The following is a 23,270-nucleotide window of genomic DNA, read 5'->3' on the forward strand; positions in this document are numbered from 1 at the left end:
TCCAGAAGAAGAAGATTCTCTTGTAAGCCCGACAGCAGGGTGAGTAGAATTAGCAGCAACCATTCAACGCAGTACGGCGCCATTGTTGTTGTGATACTGTGTCGCGCATGCGTGTTTAGAGGCGACGCTATGAGGCATGCGTGTAAAAAAAAAAAAAAAAAATGCGGTTAGAGCTTAAAGATGGAAACGCGAAAACGGCGTTTCAGAATCTTCCCACTCTGAAGGCTGAATTTAAAAAAAGATCGTTTACAGACCCCCGAAACGCCGGCTTCGTGTGGATGAGAGGCTGCTTTGGTGAAAAATTTGTGCGTTTAGGCCAGGGTTCGGCTTCGTGTGGGCCTTAGAAAAATAACTGATTAATGTTCACAACAGAATGACATTAAAACACCAAATAAAAAAAGTTTTAATTCAGTTCAGTTTATTTATATAGCGCCAATTCACAACACATGTCATCCCAAGGCACTTTACTTTTTCCCAGATCATACAGTCAGATTGATTCAAAGTTTTCTATTTAAGGAAAACCAGTGGATTGACTCGATTGCAATCCCTCACACTAAGCATGCTTGTAGCAACAGTGGAGAGGAAAAACTCCCTTTTAACCATAAGAAACCTCCAGCAGAACCAGGCTCGGTGTGAGCGGCCATCTGCCGAGGCCGACTGGGGTTCAAGGAGATGCAAAAAAATATACCACAATTTACATTTTCTTGTTTTCTTTTTCATTATGAAATGTTTCAGTATTTTCCTAATTTTAAAGCTAATATAAATAAACTAAATAAAATAAACTGTAGGATGTTTAAATGGAAACAGATTATCTGTAGGATATATTTAACAAAGATAATAATAACTGTTTTAGTTTGAGGATATAGTCAGTCAACAAAGCTTTGGATTTTAAAGGTTGCAGACCGTTAATTTAGAACTAATGAAGTTCTCAAAATGAATACTAATTATTCTATTTATTTTAAATACATAATTTATTGTTTAATTGCATAAAAATCAGAGTTACATTAAGCTAATAAAACAATAAGCTTTATGTATTTGAACTAAGTACTCATTAGTATTACACAAACTAATAAATATGCATCATGTAAGGTTTATATAATTGGTTTGTGTTAAAACTATGTAAAAAAATAAAATTAAAAAAAAAGTAAGCGGTATGTTGTTGTGTAAATCTTAAAATTTAAGTGAAATATTTTTGTGAGTGTAGCCCCTGTGTCACTGTTGCGATTCAGCCATTATGCAGAGGTTTTCTCTGCTCTCCATGATTGGTAAACAGACCTTATTTAAAAAAACAGCTGGACACAGTGAGTCTTAGGGAACGGGCCGACCCTTTTTAAATGTTACATGACATCAAACACATATTGGTACGAAATCAGAGTTTAGAGTTAAAAAGGGGAGAACAGCTAAACCGACCCTGGAATGTGTTCGCCCCCCGCCCCCCAAAACATTAGAACAGAGTTACTTTGAATACCTTCAGACTCTATTTGATCCCTATGGGAACTTTATGCAACCTGCTGAGGGGAAATATTTAACTGCGCTGCTTCTAAAGTGTCTCTTATTCAACTGGAGTAGCCGTTTTAAAGTCCTTCGAGAAACCAGCAGAACTTTTCTAGACTCGAGGACTTCTAATGCTGTTTACATTAGTATTTGCCTCCGACATGGACCACAGTCAGGGTCACAGCTTGGTCTAGTTTCCGGTGCCAATGACGCTCCGCATGTTGCTGCATATCCAAACGACAATCTAGGCCATCCAGATGGGCAGGTGGTGGTAAAACGATTAACGTAGCGTTGCATGGAAACCGTCTTCATAGCAACCGCTCTGGAGAGACGCTGCGTGTGGATGAGCCTCTCATCCCGTGTGTGTCTGTCTCCTCAGTTTTGAGGGTGAAGATCTGAAAGCTGCAGTGTGTTTTTTTTTTTTTTGGTTTAAGTATATTAAAGGCCCCGCCGTGTTCAGATTCATGCGTTGATTCAGCTCAGTGTTGGAGCCGTTCACCAGAACCAGCTCAAAATGCCAGCCTTGGACCCAGCAGGAGCTTTTCCATTCAGAATGTGTCCAATTGTCTGGCATTGTAACAAGTGCCTGCTTGTTTTTATTCTTTAACCTCTTCTGTACATATGTACTTATTTATTATGCTTTTCTCACTAAACGGTGTGTATTAAACTAAGGGACTGTGTGTTGCATCGTCTGGTGCCGGGTTGAAGGCTGTTTCTGTGAAAGATAAATTATTTGTATAGAGATGTTATAAAGCTCTAATTTATTTCCTACTGTAGCTGGAAAGACCTCAGCATCTGGCTGATCAGATGTCCATTTGAAATGAAAATGTAGAGGTTTATCTGCTCTGGTCTCACAGCAGAGGTTTTCTCCCCTTTGTTTAGTTTTTGTTTCCCTCTCCGGTTTCTTTTTGTTCTTTTTACGTTAGATCTGTAACCGAGTCGATGAAAACTTTTCTCTGAACCAAATATGTTTGATTTAAAAAAAACAAAAGTGCCAACTGTCAGACTGTGTGAAAGCCAAATATAATATTTTTGATATGAACTTTTTCCAGCTCATCTTTGGGGATGTGAGCTGTTACAGATCTGTTGGATGTGTAAACATATGCAGTTACCAAATAGATTTTATACCGAATAAAAGAACTGCATAATCACTAACTCGTCCCTGAGCAATCTGTAAAAGTTTTACACTTTGAGAAACTCATCAATTTAACTGAAAATCATTTAAAATTAGGTTGCAAGTCATCCCACAGAGAGGGAATTGTTTGATTCTTCCAGCTTAATGAAAAAAACAAACAAGTTCTGTTTCATATGAAATGTTAATCTAACATCAAAGAAGATTTTTTTGTTTTTTTTCAGCACTAATGGCTCTTTTTTGGACAGTAGGCTGATAGGAAAGGGTATGAGAGAGGGAGAGACATGTGGTAAAGGACCATAGGTCAGATCTGAACCGGGTCTGCCACGTTGAGGACTAAGACCTCCAAACATGGGTCATGTGCGCTAACCACTACCCCACCAAAGCATGCCTCATTGGGTTTGGTTTTCTCCAATTAACAATTAACGGTCCTAAATTGTTCCCAAGTCATCTGCTGGCATATACCAGGACATATTAGCGATCTCCATGCTTTCTTAAGCTGATGAGCCTGATGGAGATGCTGTTTTCCAGGTTAAATCCCTTTGGGACCTTATTTCTCAAGCTGGAAGCCAGAAGACTTAAAGGGGGTACTGAAAAACGTATCTGTGGAATTAATCCACCATGCATTTTTTTTCCAGATATGGGAAAAAATAGCATTTCTAAAATTTGATTTCTGCTGCATTTGCTTCCTGATCCATGAAGTGTGTGCTCAGGTCCAGTCGTCTGTAAGGTGGGGAAAGGCTGCCATCCTTTGGAGGCATGGAGGAAGTAGTGCGCTTCAGAGCTGCTGGTGCGACCCCACAGACGCACTGGTTTGCTGCTGGTGGTGGTGCTGGTGTTCTCCGTTACATGGAGGAGATGACAGCCTTCATAATGGCATGCTGGGAATGGAATGAGGGCCGCTTTGTTGCGGGACTGATCAGTTCCCTCCTCAGACTCCTTTAATAGCTCTGTTCTTCTAAAGAGTCAAATAATTGATGATAATTTCAAACCTTAAAGACTTTGAATCTGATTGGATCTTAGTGAAGGGGTTCTTGACCCCTGGCTCTCTGGCGCACCTGACTTAATATAGATTAAGGGGGGGGGGAACCAAAACATTTTTGCGTGGAAAAGTTCTTGATCTGCGCGGCTGAAGAAGTGGGAACCACAAGAGCCCTGTCATTGCTCTCCGGTGACAAGTGGGCCTGTTTTTACACCTTCTTTCTAAATAAGGAAGCGGCCCCTCGGACATATGACCGCCCGACCCAATTTGGGAGCAGCCCCATCACGTCCCAGGCCGCTGATCCTCACCAATAGGCTTCATCTGCTCCTGTCCAACAGGCTGCCCAACACTGACTCGGTGCTTTTCGTTATCAGCCGAGTGAAGTCACCATGATGTCATCCAGGGATGCGATCTGCTGGCCGCGGTAGAAGCAGGCTGATCGGTGACTGACAGCCCGGAGGATTGGTGGACTCTCACCGAGGCGCAGACCGAGAGAGAGAGAGGGGAAAAAAAGAGGGAGAGAGGGGCGCAGAGGAGCTGCGAAACATGGTAATCACCACCACCAACATCTCCATCACCTCTAGCTCCACCGCGCACTCTCCCGTCTCCTCTCCTCCTCCTCACCGGGGCTTGCGTTTCATGCCCAGAGCCCTGATCCGCTCACCAAAAATAACCCTCAGCCAGCATGCCGAAGGAAGCAAAACAAGAAGAGCGGTATTTTTAGGGTCATTAATTTCGACCACGTGGCCCGAAGGTAAACCGGATGGCCGCTGCGCAAAGGCACCTCGTCAGTATGTCCTGCGAGGCCGGCACGCCGCACTGGACGCTGACCGCGGCGCTTCTCCTGGCCTTTCTGCTGGGGGTCGTGTCAGCGTACCCTTTACCGAGCGGCAGGACGAACGCAACTTTGCTGGAGAAGCGATGGGAGACCCTGTTCTCCCGCTCCGTGTTGGGGATCTCCGGGGAGAAACCGGAGCAGAACTGGGAGACTGACTACCTGCTGGGCATCAAAAGAGTGCGGAGGCTCTACTGCAACGTGGGCATCGGGTTTCACCTTCAGGTCCTCCCCGACGGCAGGATAAACGGTGTACATAATGAGAACCAGTACAGTGAGTTCTACCTCCACCAATGTAATGCAGTAGACAGGCAGAGGCAGTGAGCATGGATCTGCGGTGCGCAGGATAGTCTATCCCCTCTATTCATTTGCATGACCATATCTCATCCGACTCACAGGGAGAATTGAGTTTCTTCCAGAGCAAAGACATATCTATTAAAAACAAGCATCCATCAGCACTGAACACCCCCATCCTCCTTCATCTCCCCTCTCTCTCTCTCTCTCTCTCTCTCTCTCTCTCTCTCTCTCTCTCTCTCTCTCTCTCTCTCTCTCACCCTCCTCCCCCCTTCTCTTCGAGCTCAACCATGTCATGAATGTATGGACGCTTTTAGACTCAACTTATTTTTACGCAGCCCTGTGAGGGCGCACCAGGAGCCATAGCGCCCGCCAATGCATAGCAGTGCACGTCAGATGTATTTGCTGCAATAATTGCACTAACCAGAGCGCGCTTAATTGACGCGCAAGGATGCCCATGTAAAGATGGAGCGATGGATGCGGAACAAAGGCAACGCATGCTGCGCAGCAAGGTTACACCCAAAGCGCGCAGCTCCCAGTCAGGCAGAATGAAACATTTGCAGATGATGCTTGGATGATCTCTCATTTATTTGCATTCTAACACGACCACTCTGTGTCCTGCACCAGGTCTGATAGAGATCTCCACGGTGGAGAGGGGAGTGGTGAGCCTCTATGGAGTGAAGAGTGAGTTTTTTGTCGCAATGAACAGCCGTGGGAGGTTATACGGAACGGTAGGTTTGCACACAATTTCATTTATTGCCTGTAATGTTCATTAGATCCCCCCAAAAAATCAATGCCCACTTTGCAGATCTCTGCCTACTCTTAGCTGGCTGTCATCTTCCAGGTTGGCTCTGCTGCGCCAGCCTCGCTGCCAGCTTCACATTCTGTGTTGTGAAATCCATATATTATTAATTCCATCAGGAATTTATAAAGCTCTATTTAAAGCTGGCCTTTGAGGCATGCTGGCCTATATATGGGCGAGTAATGATGAGGTTAACAGATGCAGAATTCAGACCTCAGGATGGTAATGTGGTCCTGGGTGGGAGAAGGTGGGAAACCCCCCGCCGCCTGTCAGCAGAACCCAAATTCAATTTAAAGGCCATAGTGTTTATTTCACAGGGAGCTGCACGTTGTGCATGCAGGGGTCGGCAAAAGCCCCGCAAAAGTATTCACACCTTTACACTTGATCTCATTTTGGTGACAGAACAACACAGAGGAGAAGGAAAGTCATGGTTTTCCGCCCTCGTTACTCAGATATCCCTAAAATAAAATCCAGTGCAGCCAACTGGTTTCATGGGGTCCCTAATCAGCCAAACCGCTGTGTAGCCAAGTCAGGGTCTAACTGCAGGTGTTCTGGTTCCAGACTTAGAACATCAGCAGCCTAAGTTATTAGAACAAACTCCCATAACGAACATCTCCAGAGCTAAGATTGATCCATCTGAACATGGAGAGAGGATGGGTCTACAAGGACATGGAAATCCACCAGCTGGAGGAGGAGAGCATTGATCAGAGAAGCAGCCAAGATGACCACGCTCACTCTGTAGGAGCACCAGAGATTCACAGCTCAGGTGGGACAAACTGCTGACAGGATAAATATTAGTGATGAACTCCATCATCTGGTCTTGATGGAAGAGGACTTAGAATAAATCCAGAGGACGTCTTCTGTGCGGTTAATTGCAAACCATATGGAAGACACAGAAGAAGGAGCTCTGATCAGAGGTGCCAGAAAAACAGTTTGGCTTTAAATGGAAATCCCTATGTGTGGAAAAAAGTACGGTGGCTGCATCTGCATCTTGTGGGGAGGCTTTTATTCAACAGGAACAAAGATGGAAAATGGATGAGGCTAAACTAGGATGATCCAGAAAGAAACCCTGATAGAGTCTGTAGAAGACCTGAGATTGGGATGAAGGTTCGCCTTCCAGCAGAACACTTAGACTCAAGTTTATTTGTCCCTTTGGATTACTCCTTCACATAAATTCTGGTTCCAGTAGCATATATAGAGTACAAACAGTTAGGGCAAGATGCCATTAAAGATAAGAATACAACAGACAATATACAAAGAGTGTATATAATACCAAAAAAGCATAAAAAAAAACTGTCCAGTGACGTAATGGATGGTTTAGAGCGTAGAAAATTCTTTGGTTACAATGGCCTAGTCAAAGTCCAGACACAAATCCAACTAAGAATCCCTAGAAATACTTGAAAACTGGTGTTTTAAGAAGCTCTCTATCCAATCTGGCATAGTTTGAGATGTTTAGGCTGGAGGAGACAGACCCCAGAACACCTGCAGCTAGAGGGGGTGCGATTTCTTTTTCAATAACGTTTAAAACCATGAAATATTTCCTTTTTTCTTTGTTTTCATTGCTTGGACTCAATGAAATGTAAATGTTTATGAATACTTTAGCTATGCGAACATGTCTGCAGGCTAACCCATTATACCATCATAGAGGCTTTTGTCTGTCATTTGTTTTATTTTGATAATTGGGTAGAAGAGGAATGGATGAGCTTTTATTGCATTGATATTCTGCACTTTTATGAACGTTTCTCATACATATGGAAGGCATTGATGAGGATCAATAGAAATCGTTCAGCAGGTCTAGTTTGAGCCTGTTGAGGCAGTGGAAGGACAGTAATGAATATATACACGGCCTCCGGTGGGTGAGGGGTTTATTGTGTTAAGAGGAGGCGTGCCGACACATGGCTGCTCGCTCCTTGTGGGACGCATATCTGACAGACAGAATGCAGCTGCTTATCCGGGTCTGAGTGATGAAGCGTTGGCTGGTGAGCTGATACGTGATTGAATTAGGCCACATGCTTCCTGCCAGCTCAGCACCGCAGGCTCTTAATGTTATTTTATTATGACACATCTGCAAAGATGCAGAGAGGAAACTTTAGTATAAATGTTTTGTAAAAAAAATACATTTCATGAAATATGCAAGATATTTACATTGTTTAGAAATCATCAAGAGCTGATCAGCTGTTTTAATGTAAAAGTATATTTTATGGAGAATATGAAGAAAGGGGATGTCACCTTTTCAAATTTTGGAGTATTCAGGCAAACATTTATTGCAATGTTGGATGTTTTTTGAGTTCAGTACATGTTAAGTGTCCAGTTTGAGGCGGATCTGGGCTGCAGGCAAGTCAGCATAGCAGCTACTTTAATGGGAGCTGTGTAACCCTTTGACTGGAGGTTTATTCCTGAAAAAGGTAAAAGTTTAGAAAGTTATGGTGGTTACCTGCAGCTTTTGTTCCTCAGTCCATTTGAGCACTGCTGCATGCCGACATGGAAAACACTAGATGTGCTACAGGATGTTTTCATTTATTTCCTCAATCTTTGCAGAGATTGAATTCCAGTCTGCCTGTAATGGAAGCACCTTAAGGGAACTGTGTTGGTTTCTTGTTCCCAGTTGATGGAAAAAACTTCTGAAGATTGACAAACCTTTTGTTTTTTCAGAGGATGAAATTTCTAAAATCTTTTAAATGTTTTCCTGAGCATGAGAATAAATTTATCAGGAAAGAATGAATCTGTCCACGATGATAGAAACCTTCAGCTTTCCATCCTGGCTGTTAATGGGCTACTGCTTCCTAAACATTTTATTCACCATTTAACCTCTCATATATGATCATATTTAATAGAACATCAGGTTTAAACATACATGATCAAAGCTTCTTATTCAATAACGTACACTAATTAGACATAGCATTATGACTCCTGAAGGGGGACATCAGAAGCAGTCATTAAATCTTTATCACGGCTCCTTTTTGCAGATGTTTTCATTTATTGGAGGCAGAAAACTGTCCCATCAACATTTAATAATCTACTGCAGGAACTGAAGCTGTCCACTTTGATTGCTCTGCAAGAGTTAAAACTTTTGCTATTAAAAATATAAATATATATTCAAGTTGCTCTTGTTTTTAAGTCTGAGACTGTTTTAACTACTTGTATTGTTAGTTTGTAAAATTAGAAAATTAGATTTTGGATCTCACTAAGAATATCAGTATAAATAAAAATCTAATCACAAAAAACTTGTTAATAAAGATGCAATATTTAGGTATGGATTTAAAATGTATATGTAACTTTTCTTTCACTAAACTTTAGAGAGAAGTTTTCAAAGAAAGTGCAATAAATAACAGCAATGTGGGGTCAGATAAAGATGGAATGTCTAGTTCCAATCATAGGCTGTAGTGTGTTACCGTATCAGGCTTTTGTCATTCATCAAACATTTTCTTTGCATCATTAGATTTATTTGCACTTTGACAATTTTCATTTAATCTGGTTTAGTTTTGTTGCTCCAACACGTAATCTAAAGTTAATCTGTATATATGTAGAGTGTTTTTATCAGGGACCCTAAAAGCATCTACCTTGCAGATGATACATGCAGATGATACCAAGCTAAGCTGCCATAAATCGCCACCAATTGGCTCCTGATCCCCAACAGCAGGCAGCGCAGATGGATTGTTCCGCCCAAGAACAAACTGAGAGAGACAGGTGGAGCAGGGGGCTTAAACCCAGCATCTCACTGGTTATAGGATGTCCCCTCACTGCCAGAGCCACCAAGGTGTTTTGCAAAGTTAAATCCATCAGTTTGGTGAGAAACCTTTCTGATTAAAGAAACCCAGCACATTGCATTGAATCATTGAATCTGAAACTGGTTTATCTGGTCCAGTTCTGGGGGAATTGTAGATTGTAGCTTCGTTTTCCTGTGCTAGTGTTTTTTGTAGCCGTCCTCTGCTGCTGTAGCCCATCAGCTTAAAAATTATACCTGTTTTACTTCGTTGAAATCAAATGAAGTTTAAGGTGCTATTGTCTTTCTACTCTCTACACCCAATTGACCAGTTTTTTTTCTCTAACCTCAACAATGCCTTTTCCTTTAATCATGCCTTTATAAATTCACAGTCATCTGGGTCAAGGCAACCGAACTGTCTCTGAAGTAGGTTTTTTCAACACCTACCTACGAGTCTTTGTCACCTGTCGGCTCGCACCAGAGCTTCTTAGACTTAGAGACTTAGACTTCCTTTATTGTCATTGCACAAAAAAACACAAGGTGAATCTTGACAAAGAAATGTCGAAAACTTGGCTATCAGTGTAACAGAGCTAAGACCTTATTCCTGCACAATAAATATGTTTTCTATAACTAAGAGCTAAGAGCTAGCTATATACAGGGTAAAGAAGTATATATATGCATATATATTGCACTGAGTTATTGCTAGAAGTAACATCAATAAGTTGAGTTATTGCTAAACGAAACATTACATTTAGGACAAAACTAAACTAAGGTGCGTGTATTGTCCATGTCCATGGGTGTTTGGGGGTGGGGGGGTGGAGGAGTGTTATGTGGCGTTAAACAGTCTGATGGCCAGGGGGATGAAACTGTTCAGTAGTCTGGTCGTTCTGCAGAAGATGCTGTGGAACCTTCTGCCAGACGCCAGGGGGGTAAGGAGTCCATGGTTGGGGTGGGTGGGGTCGGAGAGGATCTGGTGAGCCTGGGATAGGCAGCGCCTGTCCGCGATGTTCTTGATGCAAGGGAGCGGCGCCCCCTGTGATCTACAGGCAGTAACAGTACTGGAAACCAGTACTGTTACTGTTTGACAACAAGATCCCAGAGTACTTTCTGACTAAAACCCCTAGTTTCTGGTTAGGGGTCTTTAGGTCCTGTTGGCTGTTATTTGATGCGGTGCTACTTTCTTTGTGTTGATTGTGGCAGTATTAATAATTTTCTTGTAGGAAACTAGCAACCTCTCTGAAATTTGAAAGTCAAACTTTTAGTAAAGAAAAAAGAGTCTCAAATGTTTCCATATTTGGTGTGTCTGCTGTGTGAGTCTAGCTGTTCCACTCATCTGTTCTCTTCTGCTGTCCTTCTGTCCACCACAGAGGAATCAGCTATAGGTATGATAACAAAATGACACGGCCAGTCCATCACATGTTGGTGATCCAGCAAAATCAAAATGGACACAGCACGTATGAAGAAAAAACAGCTTGATTGAAAACTTCTGTTTATTTACATAGCACCAATTTACAACACGTGTCACTTCAAGGCTCTTTAAATAAACAATTCAGTCATATACATAAAGTTTCTTTAAGGAAAACCTGATTGTATTGAGCCATTGACTTTGTAGGTTTCACTCTAAATGGGTGAGCATGTGACAACAGCAGATATTTGCTTGCAATATGTTGGTGACTCTGCAGCAATCCCCTGCATGAGCATACATGCAGTGACAGTGGAGGTGAAAAACTCCCTTTAATAGGAAGAAACCAACAACAGAACCAGCTTCAGAGAGTGGTCTTCTTCAGAGGCTGAATGTGGGTTTGAGAAAACAGGCAGACACACAAAAGGAACTTAGAAAAACTGATCCATAATTACTCTATGTGTTAGATATGGTCACAGTTGACAGAGACTCCCCAGGTGTCTTTGTCTAGGAATGAAACAATTGGGCAAATGAGCTCTGAGCCAGTTTTCATGGCAAAATGGATTAGTGAGAGAGAACATATAGTCACAATAAAACCTTAGCTCATAGTTTTGTCTGTGGAGCTGTTGAGTATGGCATCCAAGCTGATATTTACCTCCAGGATGGCCAGATGAAGCTAGAATGGCGAGAAAGAGCAGAGAGAACATTAAGTTTGGTAATGAACAAACAAATATTGCAGAATTGGAAAATAGAGATAGAATGAAGCGATGAGAGTGGTCCTTATGTCCTCCAGCGCCCTAAGCCCATGGTGGCATAACTATGCGCAGGATAACCTGAGCCACTCTTACCTCAAATAGAAAGGTCTGCACCCGTTTTTAAAAGTAGACAGAAAAGTGCTAAAACAGCATTAAAGAAAGGAATAATAATAATCTTTTAGGGACAGGATTGCCCACAGTTTTTAAAAGCTTCTATAGAAGACTTTAGCTAAGAGAAAAACCTTTCTGCTGTGGCAGAAGCATCACCTTTATAATGTTGAGATCTGCAGAAGCTAAACTTTGTACAGCAGGGCTAGTGAATCTGCTTCAGACAGAGTCCTCAGGCTGCTGCTCTCATTTCTCAGTGAAGACTTATCATCCATATATGGTAGTATCTTCCTGTGTTAGAGGGCTGATCACAGTTTCTTAAAAAAATCATTTTAAAACCAAATATCTGCTTATTGTCCAGTATTTCTATTTTGTACCTTCAATGTTTTTAGATTTTTTTTGGCTCTTAACTCTGGTGAAATTTGTTTCCGCTCATGTTTCTAACAGTCTTCCTTCCATGTGTCTTTGTTCCCTGCAGACAGTCTTCCATGATGAGTGTAAATTCAAGGAGAGTTTGCTCCCCAACAACTACAATGCCTACGAGTCTCTGGTGTACAGAGGATTCTACATAGCCCTGAGCAAGCATGGCCGCGTGAAGAGGGGCAACAAGGCCACTACTGCCATGACTGTGACGCACTTCTTACCCCGAATATGATCAGAAGAGAAAAAAAAAAAAACTGGCAATAACAAACTTATTTGCACATGTGGAGTTATTTTTATCCCAGGTAACACAAAAACCACATAAGTACGTACAAACACGAAACCACAACATGAACTTCAAAAGAAACAAACGCGGATATATCTGATATTTATTCAACTTTTTATGTATATTTGGGAAGCTGACTTTGTTTTAGAAATTACTGAAATGCATTCTGAGCTGCTTACATAAGTTTCGTCGTCTGATGGGAAGGGAAGAGGGAGCGGTGATTTGGCCCTCTGGTTTTCCCTGGTGCTCGCTGGAACGGTCCAGGCTGCGCCCTACCAGTGGACAACGGTTTGCAAAGTGGGATGGATTACCTCAAGGAACCGTAATCAGAGGAAAAAGTAGAAATGCACATGAAGTTTCCATAAAGCCTGTTTACTTTAACATATTTAGCTGTGATCCCTAAAAAAAGACTTGAGGGGGGATTGTTCTGTTACTGTCGGGGCAACTGGAGCTCCTGCAAATTTGTTGGTGGTTTTTCCTGCTGCGTCATGAGGTGGCTGTGCCTTGAATTCCTTCTTACGGCCCCCTCACCATTTCATGTGAGAAATGTGGTGCTCAAGTCAAAAATAGGAATGATACGCAAGTCATGGCTGCCCAAGACACCACCGGGGGCTTTAGCCCAATTCCTCGAGGGTCTGAAGTTTCTCCACTTTTATTCTCCTTCTATAGTTAGATTGGTTGAGTAACTGAGACTCTATGCTGCACAGGATCCAATGGAGCCTCTTGGAAAGTTAGATTTACCCTTCCTTACATTATGTCCAAGAGAGCTTTGACAATCCAAGGTTATATTTTCAGAGCTACCGAGGCCAGCCTCAGAGTGACTGCATACTGTATGTATGGGTGCTTTTATTTGAAGTATGCATATAGAATAGTTTCAGGTCATTTGCTCTGAATTGAGAGCAAGTCATCGTAGCACAATAATACAGATGTTAGAATAGCCATTTTTAAAATACTTTATAGACTCATAACTTATCCTTATTTATTTATTTATGTTTATTATTTAAGAGTCAAAGGAAGCTATCTGACAGGTTTGATGCCACTAAAAGTAGAGACTGGTTATTCAAATGAGTGGAACTAAAGACACACCTTTGTCTGGAAAAAAAACCAGAAAAGTTCCTGGATCAGCTGCAGATGATTGTTGATCTCAGTGCTTGAAGCTATATCTGTTGTTTGATTTATAACATTTCATGCAGCATGAGGTACTTGCATTCATGAAATACTCCAACCCTTCTCTCAGATGCTGATCTTTTCTTGAAGGAGATAAAGAGGAAGAGCGGTGCTCTGATTGTTTGCGTGACCTGGCGAGGTCACGTTTAATGCTGGGGTCTGAGCGGCCATCAGACTGGCGGGCTCCTGGCTGTTTTGGTCAGACCAGACGGTGGATGCACAGCCTCTGAGAATGTTGGGCATGTGAGCCGCTTTAGAAGCGAGGTCAGAGATTTGGTGTCTGCCTCCGTGTTTTTCAGGCTGGCATTTGGTTCACGTCCACCTCGTGGCGAACTTTGACCCCGAGCTCTGCACCTGTTTCTGCTGTTTCTTAGAAAAGACGAGGCTGTGAGTTATCACTTGTGTTTTCAGTCCATTACTTTTCAGTTTAGTTGGATTTTAGTTGATTATTATAGCTGTAATTACACAGAGCTGTATTTACCCCCTACATGCTTCCATTTTTATTCTAGTCATCCATCAATGTTTCACATCAATGTTCAACTATTAATATCAGACTCAGGTAACCTGAGTTGATCGAAAAATTGGGTCTAATTTTTTAATTTTTTTTTGTATTTATTAGGAAACAAATCTATACAGATGAATCTGACCTTGGGGTTAAATTACACCCGTCTCATTAAATCATGAATTAACCGTCATTAACCACAACTTTGAAGCTGTAGAAAAAAGGACCTGTCTCACAACAGGAAGTAGACTAACAGATCTCAAAAAGTAACACATAATGTCCTGCCATAAAGAAATTTAAAAACAGATGAGAAGCAAAGACTCCTAGGTTTTAGTCTGAAAGGCTTACAGATCCATTTCTGAATCTTTAAGAAAACCATAGTTAGAACCATGATCCAAACATGGCGAACACATGAAACGGTGAAAAACCTTCACAGAAGCACCTGATCTACCAGAATTACTCCAAGAACTCACCCTGGATGTCCCAGCAGAATCCAGAGCAATCCTGCTCTGCAGGCACCAATTCCTCAGTTAAGTTTAAAGGTCATATTTAAACAATAAGAGAGAAACTGAGCAGAATTGTCCAAGACCAGAACCACTGCTGAAAATATGTTGTGCAATAAAGAGACAAAATGAATTTGTCTGGAAGGTACATCACGAGTAAAACTAAAAGGGGATCTCAGAACAAAAACGTCCTCCCTATAGTCCAACATGGTGCTGGTAGTGACATGGTCTGGGCCTTTATGCTGCTTCAAAAACTGGAAAGTGTCGGTAATTGATGGAACTATGAATTCCAACCCTTATTTTGGGTTCTGTTTTACGACAATGCTCCAAAGCAGCCACCAGGTCCTTCTGTGAATGTGTAAAAAGAAAATAAGGTGTTTAAATTGGCCTAGTCAAAGTCAGGACGTTAATGTGATTGAGACGCTGTGGCAGGGGGTAAATACTTTTTCATGACGTTCTGGCTGTTTGCGTTAGAGAGGAGAAAGGGCAGCGTGGTGAGAGGATGAGGAAAAGCAGCAGGACTCCGCCTGTCTTATTCTAGCCTGTCCTCTCCAGCGTCACTGCCATGTCGATACTGCTGGTTGTTTTTGGTAGAAGAGAGGGATGCCTGGAAGCAGTGTGTTCAGAGGACGAAGAGGAGATGGATCACTTGTAGCAGAAGGTCCAGTAAAAACTGTCGCATTGTTCCAGGAGAACGGCTGGAGAGAAGGCCTGAATCCAGTCACTCCCAGGATGTCATGTAGGTTTGATTGAATGTGAGCCTGTCAGAGATTGCTCACCTGTAGCTTCTTGTTTAGAGCCTGATTTTTCTCATTTATTTAGAGAAATTAGAATTTTCTTTTTCACTGAATGCAGTTTTCTGTGTCGGAGCTGATTTTCTTTTTCCTGACTTTCCCTAAACAAAGCTGAAAATGAAGATCTGAGGGACTGTGTTCCTGTCAGCCTCTCTGTGTTATTTCAGGCTCATCTGACTGTGCTTCAGAGAAATCATTAGCATATTAGCAGGGTGGAAACTGGAAAGAATGAGCTGATATATATATTTTTTTCCTGTCTAAAAAATCTTAAATTTGTTGTCAGATTATGGAAAGTTTAAAGGGATTTTAGTGTTTCCAACTTTTGCATGTTTTTGTGAAGCAGGGAAGTTTGTGTACCATAGCAGGACTAAGCGGTATTTCGCCGATGAGAAAACATTGCTTTTCTTCTTTAATTCCTCATGATGCATGTAGAGTTCTGAATGAGCGAGGTAAGTCTTACCCCTTGGATTAAAGATCCAGTGTCTGGACTTGTTCTGGCTTTGTAATGTGTTGGTCTGCAGGGAACGGGAGGTGAGCGGCTGGCTCTGGGATCAGATTTGGGTCGCGTGTGTCTCCCTGTAAGCCGGCAGCCTTTTTTTTTGTGTTTATCTCTCAGTTTTCTATTCCTGCACTGAGGGGAGAGTGCTTCCTCTGAGTCCCCCTCCTCTTTTTTAACATATACCTCACCTTCTGCCTTAGTTCAGATTATTGAAATGATTGTAAATTAGTTTGAAAACAGACTTCTCCAATCATTTGTTTCTGGAAAAAAATATAAGTGAGAAAAAAAACTATATTACAAATGGTTTTCCTTTTATTTTTGTACGTATGTGCTGTGCACAGCAGTCAACTGTATTCCTGAGATGACAATAAAAAACTTTTTTTTAACTTTTTGGCAATGGGTGGGTGTTTTTCCTGATGTTTCCATTTTTTTAAAGGATTTTTTTAAACCTTTGTTTAAATCACATACAACTTAGAAAACATAAGTTTAATCTGTAGCACAGGCTAGAAAAAAATAAATATAGAAAACAAGTAGAAAAACAAAATAAGTAAAGCAAAACAAAAAACACTACTAGGATATTCTTTTTCCTAGTTTATCAATGATATACAAATATATTTTAAAATCTGTTATTTTAAAGATATAAAAGGAGGGCATGTTTATTTTTCTCCAATAATATTATATAGATGATATTTTTTGAATTAAGATAAGATGGAGAAACCCAATTCTAAGATAGATGTCAGGCTTTCAAAAATAAATCAGCTTGGGGCGCCCTCTTCTGGTCAGAACCTTAAAGCTCATTATTGTGACTTAACAGAAACAGAAAATTTGCTCAGTTTTTAGTAACGAGGCTTTTCATACAAATTTGTTTTTACTTCCATGATTTGATATCACATAATTTATATGAAAAGGAGAACAAATTTTAAATAGTATTTCCATTTAAAAGAAGGATGCATATTCTGCTTTCTGATTGGCTGTCAGAATACACCTAAAATCAATGTCTCCAGGTAAGCCTAAAAAATCCACTTGTTTGATGTTTATGTTCTCTAAAGGGGGCTGCTCAGTGGACTTGCAGCAAGAAGGTTGCAGGTTCGATTCCCGGCCCGAGGTCTTTCTGCATGGGGTTTGCATGTTCCCCCTGAGCATGCCTGGGTTCTCTCTGGGTACTCCGGCGTCCTCCCACAGTCCAAAAACATGACTGTTAGGTTAATTGGCTTTTCTCCTTACGGGTGAGTGTGTGTGTGAATGGTTGTTTGTCCTGTTTGTCTCTGGACCTCTGCCGGAGGATCAGCAGAACCTGGCCTCTGTCAGGCTTCAGACACGATGTTCTGTTGAGCTCAGGATGTCCTCAGTCGTTTTAAAATTTGCCGCTGTAGAATGGACCAGTCATGGATGGTGAGTGTCTCTGAGCTGGGGCCATGCTGAGAAAGTGATGTCATAGTCAATCAGACTTCAACTTATGTAGGAGAAACAGCTGATGCAGGTCTACCTTCTCCAGACCTTATCCCCTGATAGTAATACTCGGAATTACTATCCTACTCACACAAAACATAAACTTTTTACAGTTCCTCTAAACTTCTATGATCTGTAAATTATTCATTATTAAATACATACATACATTTTTATTCCTCTGAGCAGTGACTATGGTGGTAATAAACATTATTCATTTCTTTGAAAACATTTTCTTCTGCCTTATCTGTGAACTTCAACTGAAATCAGAAATAAAACAATTATAAAAGTGTGACTGAAGGTTGTTTTTTTAAATATTTTGTTCTGTTTCAACCATATATCCAAATTTTCTATCAGTATTTTATATGCGAAACAAACATAACACTGTATGTTATTGTGAAGGGGGAGTATGGGGTAAGATACCTGTCAATAAAAATATATTTGTAGGTGTTTGAATTTGCAAATGCAGCTGCAGTAATGTAAATAACGTTAAGATTTGTATTTGTTCAACATACATCAGATGTTTTATCTGAGAGAAAAGAAGTTTAGATGTAACACAAGTTACAACCTTTTATTAATACAAGTTTGAATCATCATATTTGCTGTATTTTTTATTTTTATTTTTTGCTTTAGTGCCATTGCTTATTGCTTTAAGTACTTATAAATAGAGTTGGGCTGGATTGGAAGTGAAGGGTAAATTTAAAAGGAGCTATGGCTGCTCAGGTCCAAAGGAATCATGCGGATGCTTTATTTTCCTTGTTTGTTGCTCCTTTCTTTATGCAGTACATGAAAAGGTAGTTGAAGGTGTTTTGGCTCAAATATTTTATAATTCCTTTTAGGCTCTATTTTTAGTTCCCTCTGAAGGAAGAGATCTACAACCTTAGGAGCAGATAGATGCTCCTCCTGGACCGTATGCAGAATCTATTATATGTCTAGTGTCGTTCTTCTTTAGTTTATTTGCATCCTTTTCCTCCATTTTATCCCCAATGTACATTTAGATTTTAAGTATTTAACAGACCGACCTTTGTCTTATTGTCTAGCTGGAGAGATTATGCGGTTGATCTCTAATAGCTTTGAAACTCTACTGGTAGAAATTTTCATTTTTCTTTGTGAAACATCTTATTGATCATGTGGATAGTATAAAGGAGTTCCCATCTCCTCTGACCTCTCTTGGTCCGACAGCACCTCCCACCTGGTGAACAAGGCCCAACAATGACTCTTCTTTTTCAGGAAACTGAAAAAAACTGGACCCTTGCTCGCTTCTGCAGGAGACCAAGGACATAGCCTGGATGGTGAAGACAGAACAGGGGATTGTGGGATGCCAAACAAGATCTGGACTCTTTATGTTGCATTAAGTCAAACCCAAAACTTTCCTAAAGCATTGAAGGCAATCTGTTTCCTTTACTCAAACACTCCAGTCCTTTAATGATATGGTGGATTAATTACTACCATCAGGGCTTTATTTCAACTGCAATCAGGACTCCAAAAGTCCAAAGGACACGATCGCGGAAACAGGGGAAATCCACTGGTCTGGTGCAGTGATGGAAAGTAACGAAGTAAAATTACTTGATTACTGTACTTAAGTATTTTTTTTAGGATCTGTACTTTACTTGACTAATTTTTTAGGGGAGCACTTATAACTTTTACTCCGCTACATTTCGATGAAGCTGTTAATTACTTGTTTGTTTTGGCTTAGCATAGACTTGTAATCCGTGATTGCTTTCTTCCCTTTCTTAAAATAAAATATCAACATGCGAGATAGCAGCCATTAGGACTGAATTTGGACACCACTGTTTTAGAGATTTGCATGACTTTCCACAAATGTGCAAAACTCAGGGCAGATATTATTTAAAGTTTATAAGTTTTATCAAGCTGTGAGATGTTGCCTTGTGGCCAAGTTATTTAGCAGGATGAATTCTCAAATCAAAGGTGTAGTTTCTTTGTGATAATAGATTGAACCTTAAACCTCTATTCCATAGTGAAAGTGTGAGAAGAATCAAGACACTCCTGTTTTCTTTTTGGTTTGTTTTTAAACGAGAAATAATAATCGCTTCTAACATTAGCTGTCTCTCTTCTTTACTTAAATTCTTGTCAAACCACCCTTAACTGTGAAAGCACTTTGTGGACCAGCTGCACTATAAAATGCTTGATTGATTGATTGATTGATTGATTGATTGATTGATTGATTGATTGATTGATTGATTTTCAATAGGCCCATCAGCCAATTTTAACTGCGGTCCTACTGCAAAGAGGGATTGGAATATTTTTGGAAGTCTTTCTTTATCTTTAGTCTTTTAGAAAACCAGATTTTTTTTTTTTTTTTTTTTTTGTCTGGACTAAACTTGATTTCAGGATATTTTACAGTTTTAACTCCCTTTTCATCTAAAATGTTAAAACCTGCTGTGATGTTTACCTGCAGAACTTTGAACATTTAATAAAAGGTCTGAACAATCTGAATCTTATCAGAGTGTGTCTAGGGATTTATGAGCTGCCCCGGAAAAAAGCCAAGCTGTGTGACAATTAATGATAGGGCGTGCTCTCTTGTGAAATACAGTGGGAGCAGCGGAAGCTTGTACAGTTAATTAACAAGAAAGGTATGAATCATTATCCCTAGAAATGACTCAGCATTGTCTGATGTGGTGTCTGGACCCGCAGTAAGGATGTGATTACTGTTCTTCATGACTCTCTGAGCATTTAGCCATTTGTTCCACATCAAGCGGTCTCTTCCTCTTCTTCTGAGCTAAACTGACATGACAAACTTTGATCAGTTCAGATAAATAAAGCAGAGCCTGTAATTCTCACCTGCCTGCTTTTATTGAGCCTTAACATATAAAGATGATTAAACCAGAATCCCTCTAAGAATCTTATCTTTTTATTTACCCTTATTTTTTTTTAAATATACATTTTTTTAAAGGAAAAACCATACAGATAAATATTTGTTCACACAAAGAAAAATAGTTGGTTCTTCAGGATCGTCATCCTAAAGCGTGAAGCAGAAGAAAGCAGGTAAGCTTTGAGCCGTTTTGGTAAATGAGTTAGCCAGTTTATTGACCCTCTGTTTAAATAGACCTGTTGGACTTTCTCCTCCTCCAGAAGCTGCCCTCACCCCATCCTGAACATTTGAGCTTTTGAAGAGCGAATCATTCCCGCTGATCATGCAACCGGCTTCCCTCTCACTCATCCTGATTGCCTTACATGTTTCTGTAAGAGTGGATGGGAGGCCAAGGCTCCAGCATCTACAGCGACGTCAACACCAGACAGGAAGCTCAGACCAAGGAGCCCATGCAGGGCTGTCTGCTGGTTCAACACATTTCTACGCAGATCGGAACGGATCAGTGAGAAATGGTCTCCATAGAGACAACCTGGGTGAGTCTGCTTGTCCAAAAACTTTACTCTATGTTAGATTAGATCCCTTTCATCCGAATGTAAGGGTGTCTGAAAACCAAATCCAGACATTGGCCTGTTTAGTACAACATTTTAAGACGACCAAATGTTAAGTTTTTGCTGTAAGTTGTTTGTAAATAAAGATATGATAAAAAAAGGTACATTTTGCTCATTTTTAAGCAAATCATTAGTTTTAGGAGTTCTAACCAAATTGCAAACAGGTTTATGTTGTTCATAGAACTGCCCAGACAACAAGTAAAAGTTTAATAACAATAATAACAATACCACTACTAATAATAATATAGACAGAGATTTTTTTTTCCCCATTTCCAACAAGCAATTTATCTCCCACCAATTAAAAATTATTTTGCACCATTTTACAGTCATTCTACCAGTAACAACAGAGCCAGTCAACTTTGTGATGATCTTCGATTTGAGGAGGAAGCAGTTCTTGTGTGTAGACATAAAGGGACAGCTGTACAAGTCTGTGAGTACCCTCTATATCCATCTGAACAGAATCAGGGGGTCAGAACGGAGAGGTCTGTAAATATTTCTGTTTCTCTTCTCCATTACAGAGGCAAAAGGATAGAAGACGTTGTCCTTTCTGGCATGTTTGGCTCAATCTCGCTGAGCACCCTGACATGTTTTCCTTTGAGAGCGAGAAATGGTGGCTCAAACTGGGTGGGCGGGATCTGAGGGTGGTTCACCGGGCACCGCCAGAGGGTTCCTCAGCCCTGCTGAAGAGGTTAGTTAAGAGGCAGAGAAGGAGTGAGGAGGTGAACCCATCCGACCCTCTGAGAACAGAGTCCCATCCTGCACCTCCTGCAAAGGATGCAGAACAAAATCCAGCAGGGGCCCAGTCCAAGGAAACCATCACATCCTGCGATGACCCCCTGCAGGTCTTAAGGCCCCCTGGACACGGCAGCCCCGTAAAGACCAACATCGAAGACCGGGCAGAACATGAATAAAGCACTGGACCCATGGGTGCCGAGTGAAAAAAAAAAAAAGAAGATAAAAGTCTTTATGTCTGACATGAAATGTTTATGGGCCTGAATATTGGAAGTAGAAAATCAGAGGGACCAAAAAGCCAGAAAGAGACAAAGGGACAGTTTGGGTGAGTCTCCTGTTTGTCTGACAGAAAAGCATCAAAGATTGAGAGAAAAGAGCTTCAATCAAATGTAATCTCAGCTCTGATCTGATCACAGTGGCTTGTACAGGCCCTCTGTTTGAACAGCAGATGAGGGAGAGGTCTGGGCCCGCTGTCCTTTAACCTCTTTTGTCTGTTAAATTTTAATCCTAGATGAGGCAATGCTTATTTCACATCTTTTTAAAAAAGGCCGACCTCCGAATATCCACCCATTGATACATATATATATATATATATAAAAAAAAAAAAAAAAAAATTACATGAATGAAAGACTAAAAGAATCTGCTCTTTTCAAGCACTCATTAAAATAATCAGGTGCTGGACACCAACAGTCACAGCAATGAAAGTTATTTATTTATTGAAATGTGTGATATAGAAACTTTTATCGCCTAGTGTTTTTTTATTTATATATTACATGATGTCTTATTTCTGATACAAAATAAAAAATGCTATTTAGTGTAATATTTGTTTGTCTTTCTTTAAAAGAAAAAATGCATGAAGGTAGGATTTTAAAGAAGCTGTTAGTCCTGAAGCTGCTTTAGATCCAGAAGAACTGAATACTACTAGAAATAAACAATGCCGATTTTTTTATTTCCTGTTTCATTTGCCTCCCTGTTGTAAAAACATTTTAGCTCCATTGTACCTGAAATATTGCTGATAGAATAGTTCTCTTCATCTAAAACATTTTGCACAGACCCTGAAAACGGCAGCAATCAAACTCCTGGACTGTGATATGTTGTTTCTTATCTATAGAGTCCTGCAAAAATAAATAAATACATTTTAAAAATCACATGTGGGATACCTCAGGGCTACAAACTCGGGCAACTATTATTCAATATTCATTTTCCTTGTCCAGATCATGTTAGAATGCACATATCCCACATTATGTAACTTGATGATATTTCTATTTTTGTATCAGAAAATGACCACAGTCCCTTAGAGTTTCACTTTAGGTGGTTATATAATGCCCTGCGATGGACTGGTGACCTGTCCAGGGTGTACCCTGCCTCTCGCCCATAGACAGCTGGAGATAGGCACCAGCACCCTTCACGACCCCAACTGGGATTTAGCATGACAGAAAATGGATGGATGGATGGTCATATTATCAGTCAGTTGATGAGGAAGAATTTACATTAGTTTAACGGAGAAAAGACAGAAACCCCTAAATCCTAATGATAGACTTCAGCATTCCACTAGAATAGGGGTGTCCAAAATGCAGCCCAGGGGCCATTTCTAGACCTCTGAGGAATTTTGGTTGACCCTAGATTGCAATTCAACAATCGTTAAAATTATTCAAATATTCTAATCTTTAATGGTAACAGGTTTCCTTTAAGTTTTCTTTATTTGCAAAAAAGACATTCAGTAACTTTTACTAACAGACAGGCTTGGACTGGCTGGTTTATTAAAGCATGCAAAATAAAGTAAGGGTGCAGCTTGTCCTAGTTGCTGGAGAGACACAAAAACATCTGGAATGAAATTTTATTTTTGGATGTTTATTGCTTATTATTTAAGCAGTTTTTAGAATTGTCTAAAGAAACTGGACCACTTTACTTGTTGCGGTCAAATATTGTGTTGAAGTTGAGTGTTTAGATAGTAATTGTTCTAAACAATATTT

General features: G+C 40.5%; 2 protein-coding genes across 2 annotated transcripts; both read left to right on the top strand.

Moving 5' to 3' along the window:
• Positions 1 to 3,872: 3,872 nt before the first annotated feature.
• On the top strand, positions 3,873 to 14,099 carry LOC119789149 (fibroblast growth factor 4B-like). The gene is made up of 3 exons (XM_038293937.1): positions 3,873 to 4,717; positions 5,365 to 5,468; positions 11,986 to 14,099. The coding sequence occupies exons 1-3, from the start codon at positions 4,372 to 4,374 to the stop codon at positions 12,160 to 12,162; spliced, it is 627 nt and encodes a 208-aa protein (XP_038149865.1). The 5' UTR covers positions 3,873 to 4,371; the 3' UTR covers positions 12,163 to 14,099.
• Positions 14,100 to 19,799: 5,700 nt separating this feature from the next.
• Positions 19,800 to 21,567, top strand: LOC119789175. Its single transcript, XM_038293973.1, has 4 exons — positions 19,800 to 20,130; positions 20,218 to 20,490; positions 20,892 to 20,995; positions 21,084 to 21,567. Exons 2-4 carry the CDS (start codon positions 20,280 to 20,282, stop codon positions 21,474 to 21,476), a joined length of 708 nt encoding a protein of 235 aa, XP_038149901.1. The 5' UTR covers positions 19,800 to 20,130; positions 20,218 to 20,279; the 3' UTR covers positions 21,477 to 21,567.
• Positions 21,568 to 23,270: the final 1,703 nt, after the last annotated feature.

The sequence above is a fragment of the Cyprinodon tularosa genome, unplaced genomic scaffold (assembly GCF_016077235.1).
Source record: "Cyprinodon tularosa strain WSP-4 unplaced genomic scaffold, ASM1607723v1 ctg332, whole genome shotgun sequence".
NCBI classification, from domain to species: domain Eukaryota; kingdom Metazoa; phylum Chordata; class Actinopteri; order Cyprinodontiformes; family Cyprinodontidae; genus Cyprinodon; species Cyprinodon tularosa.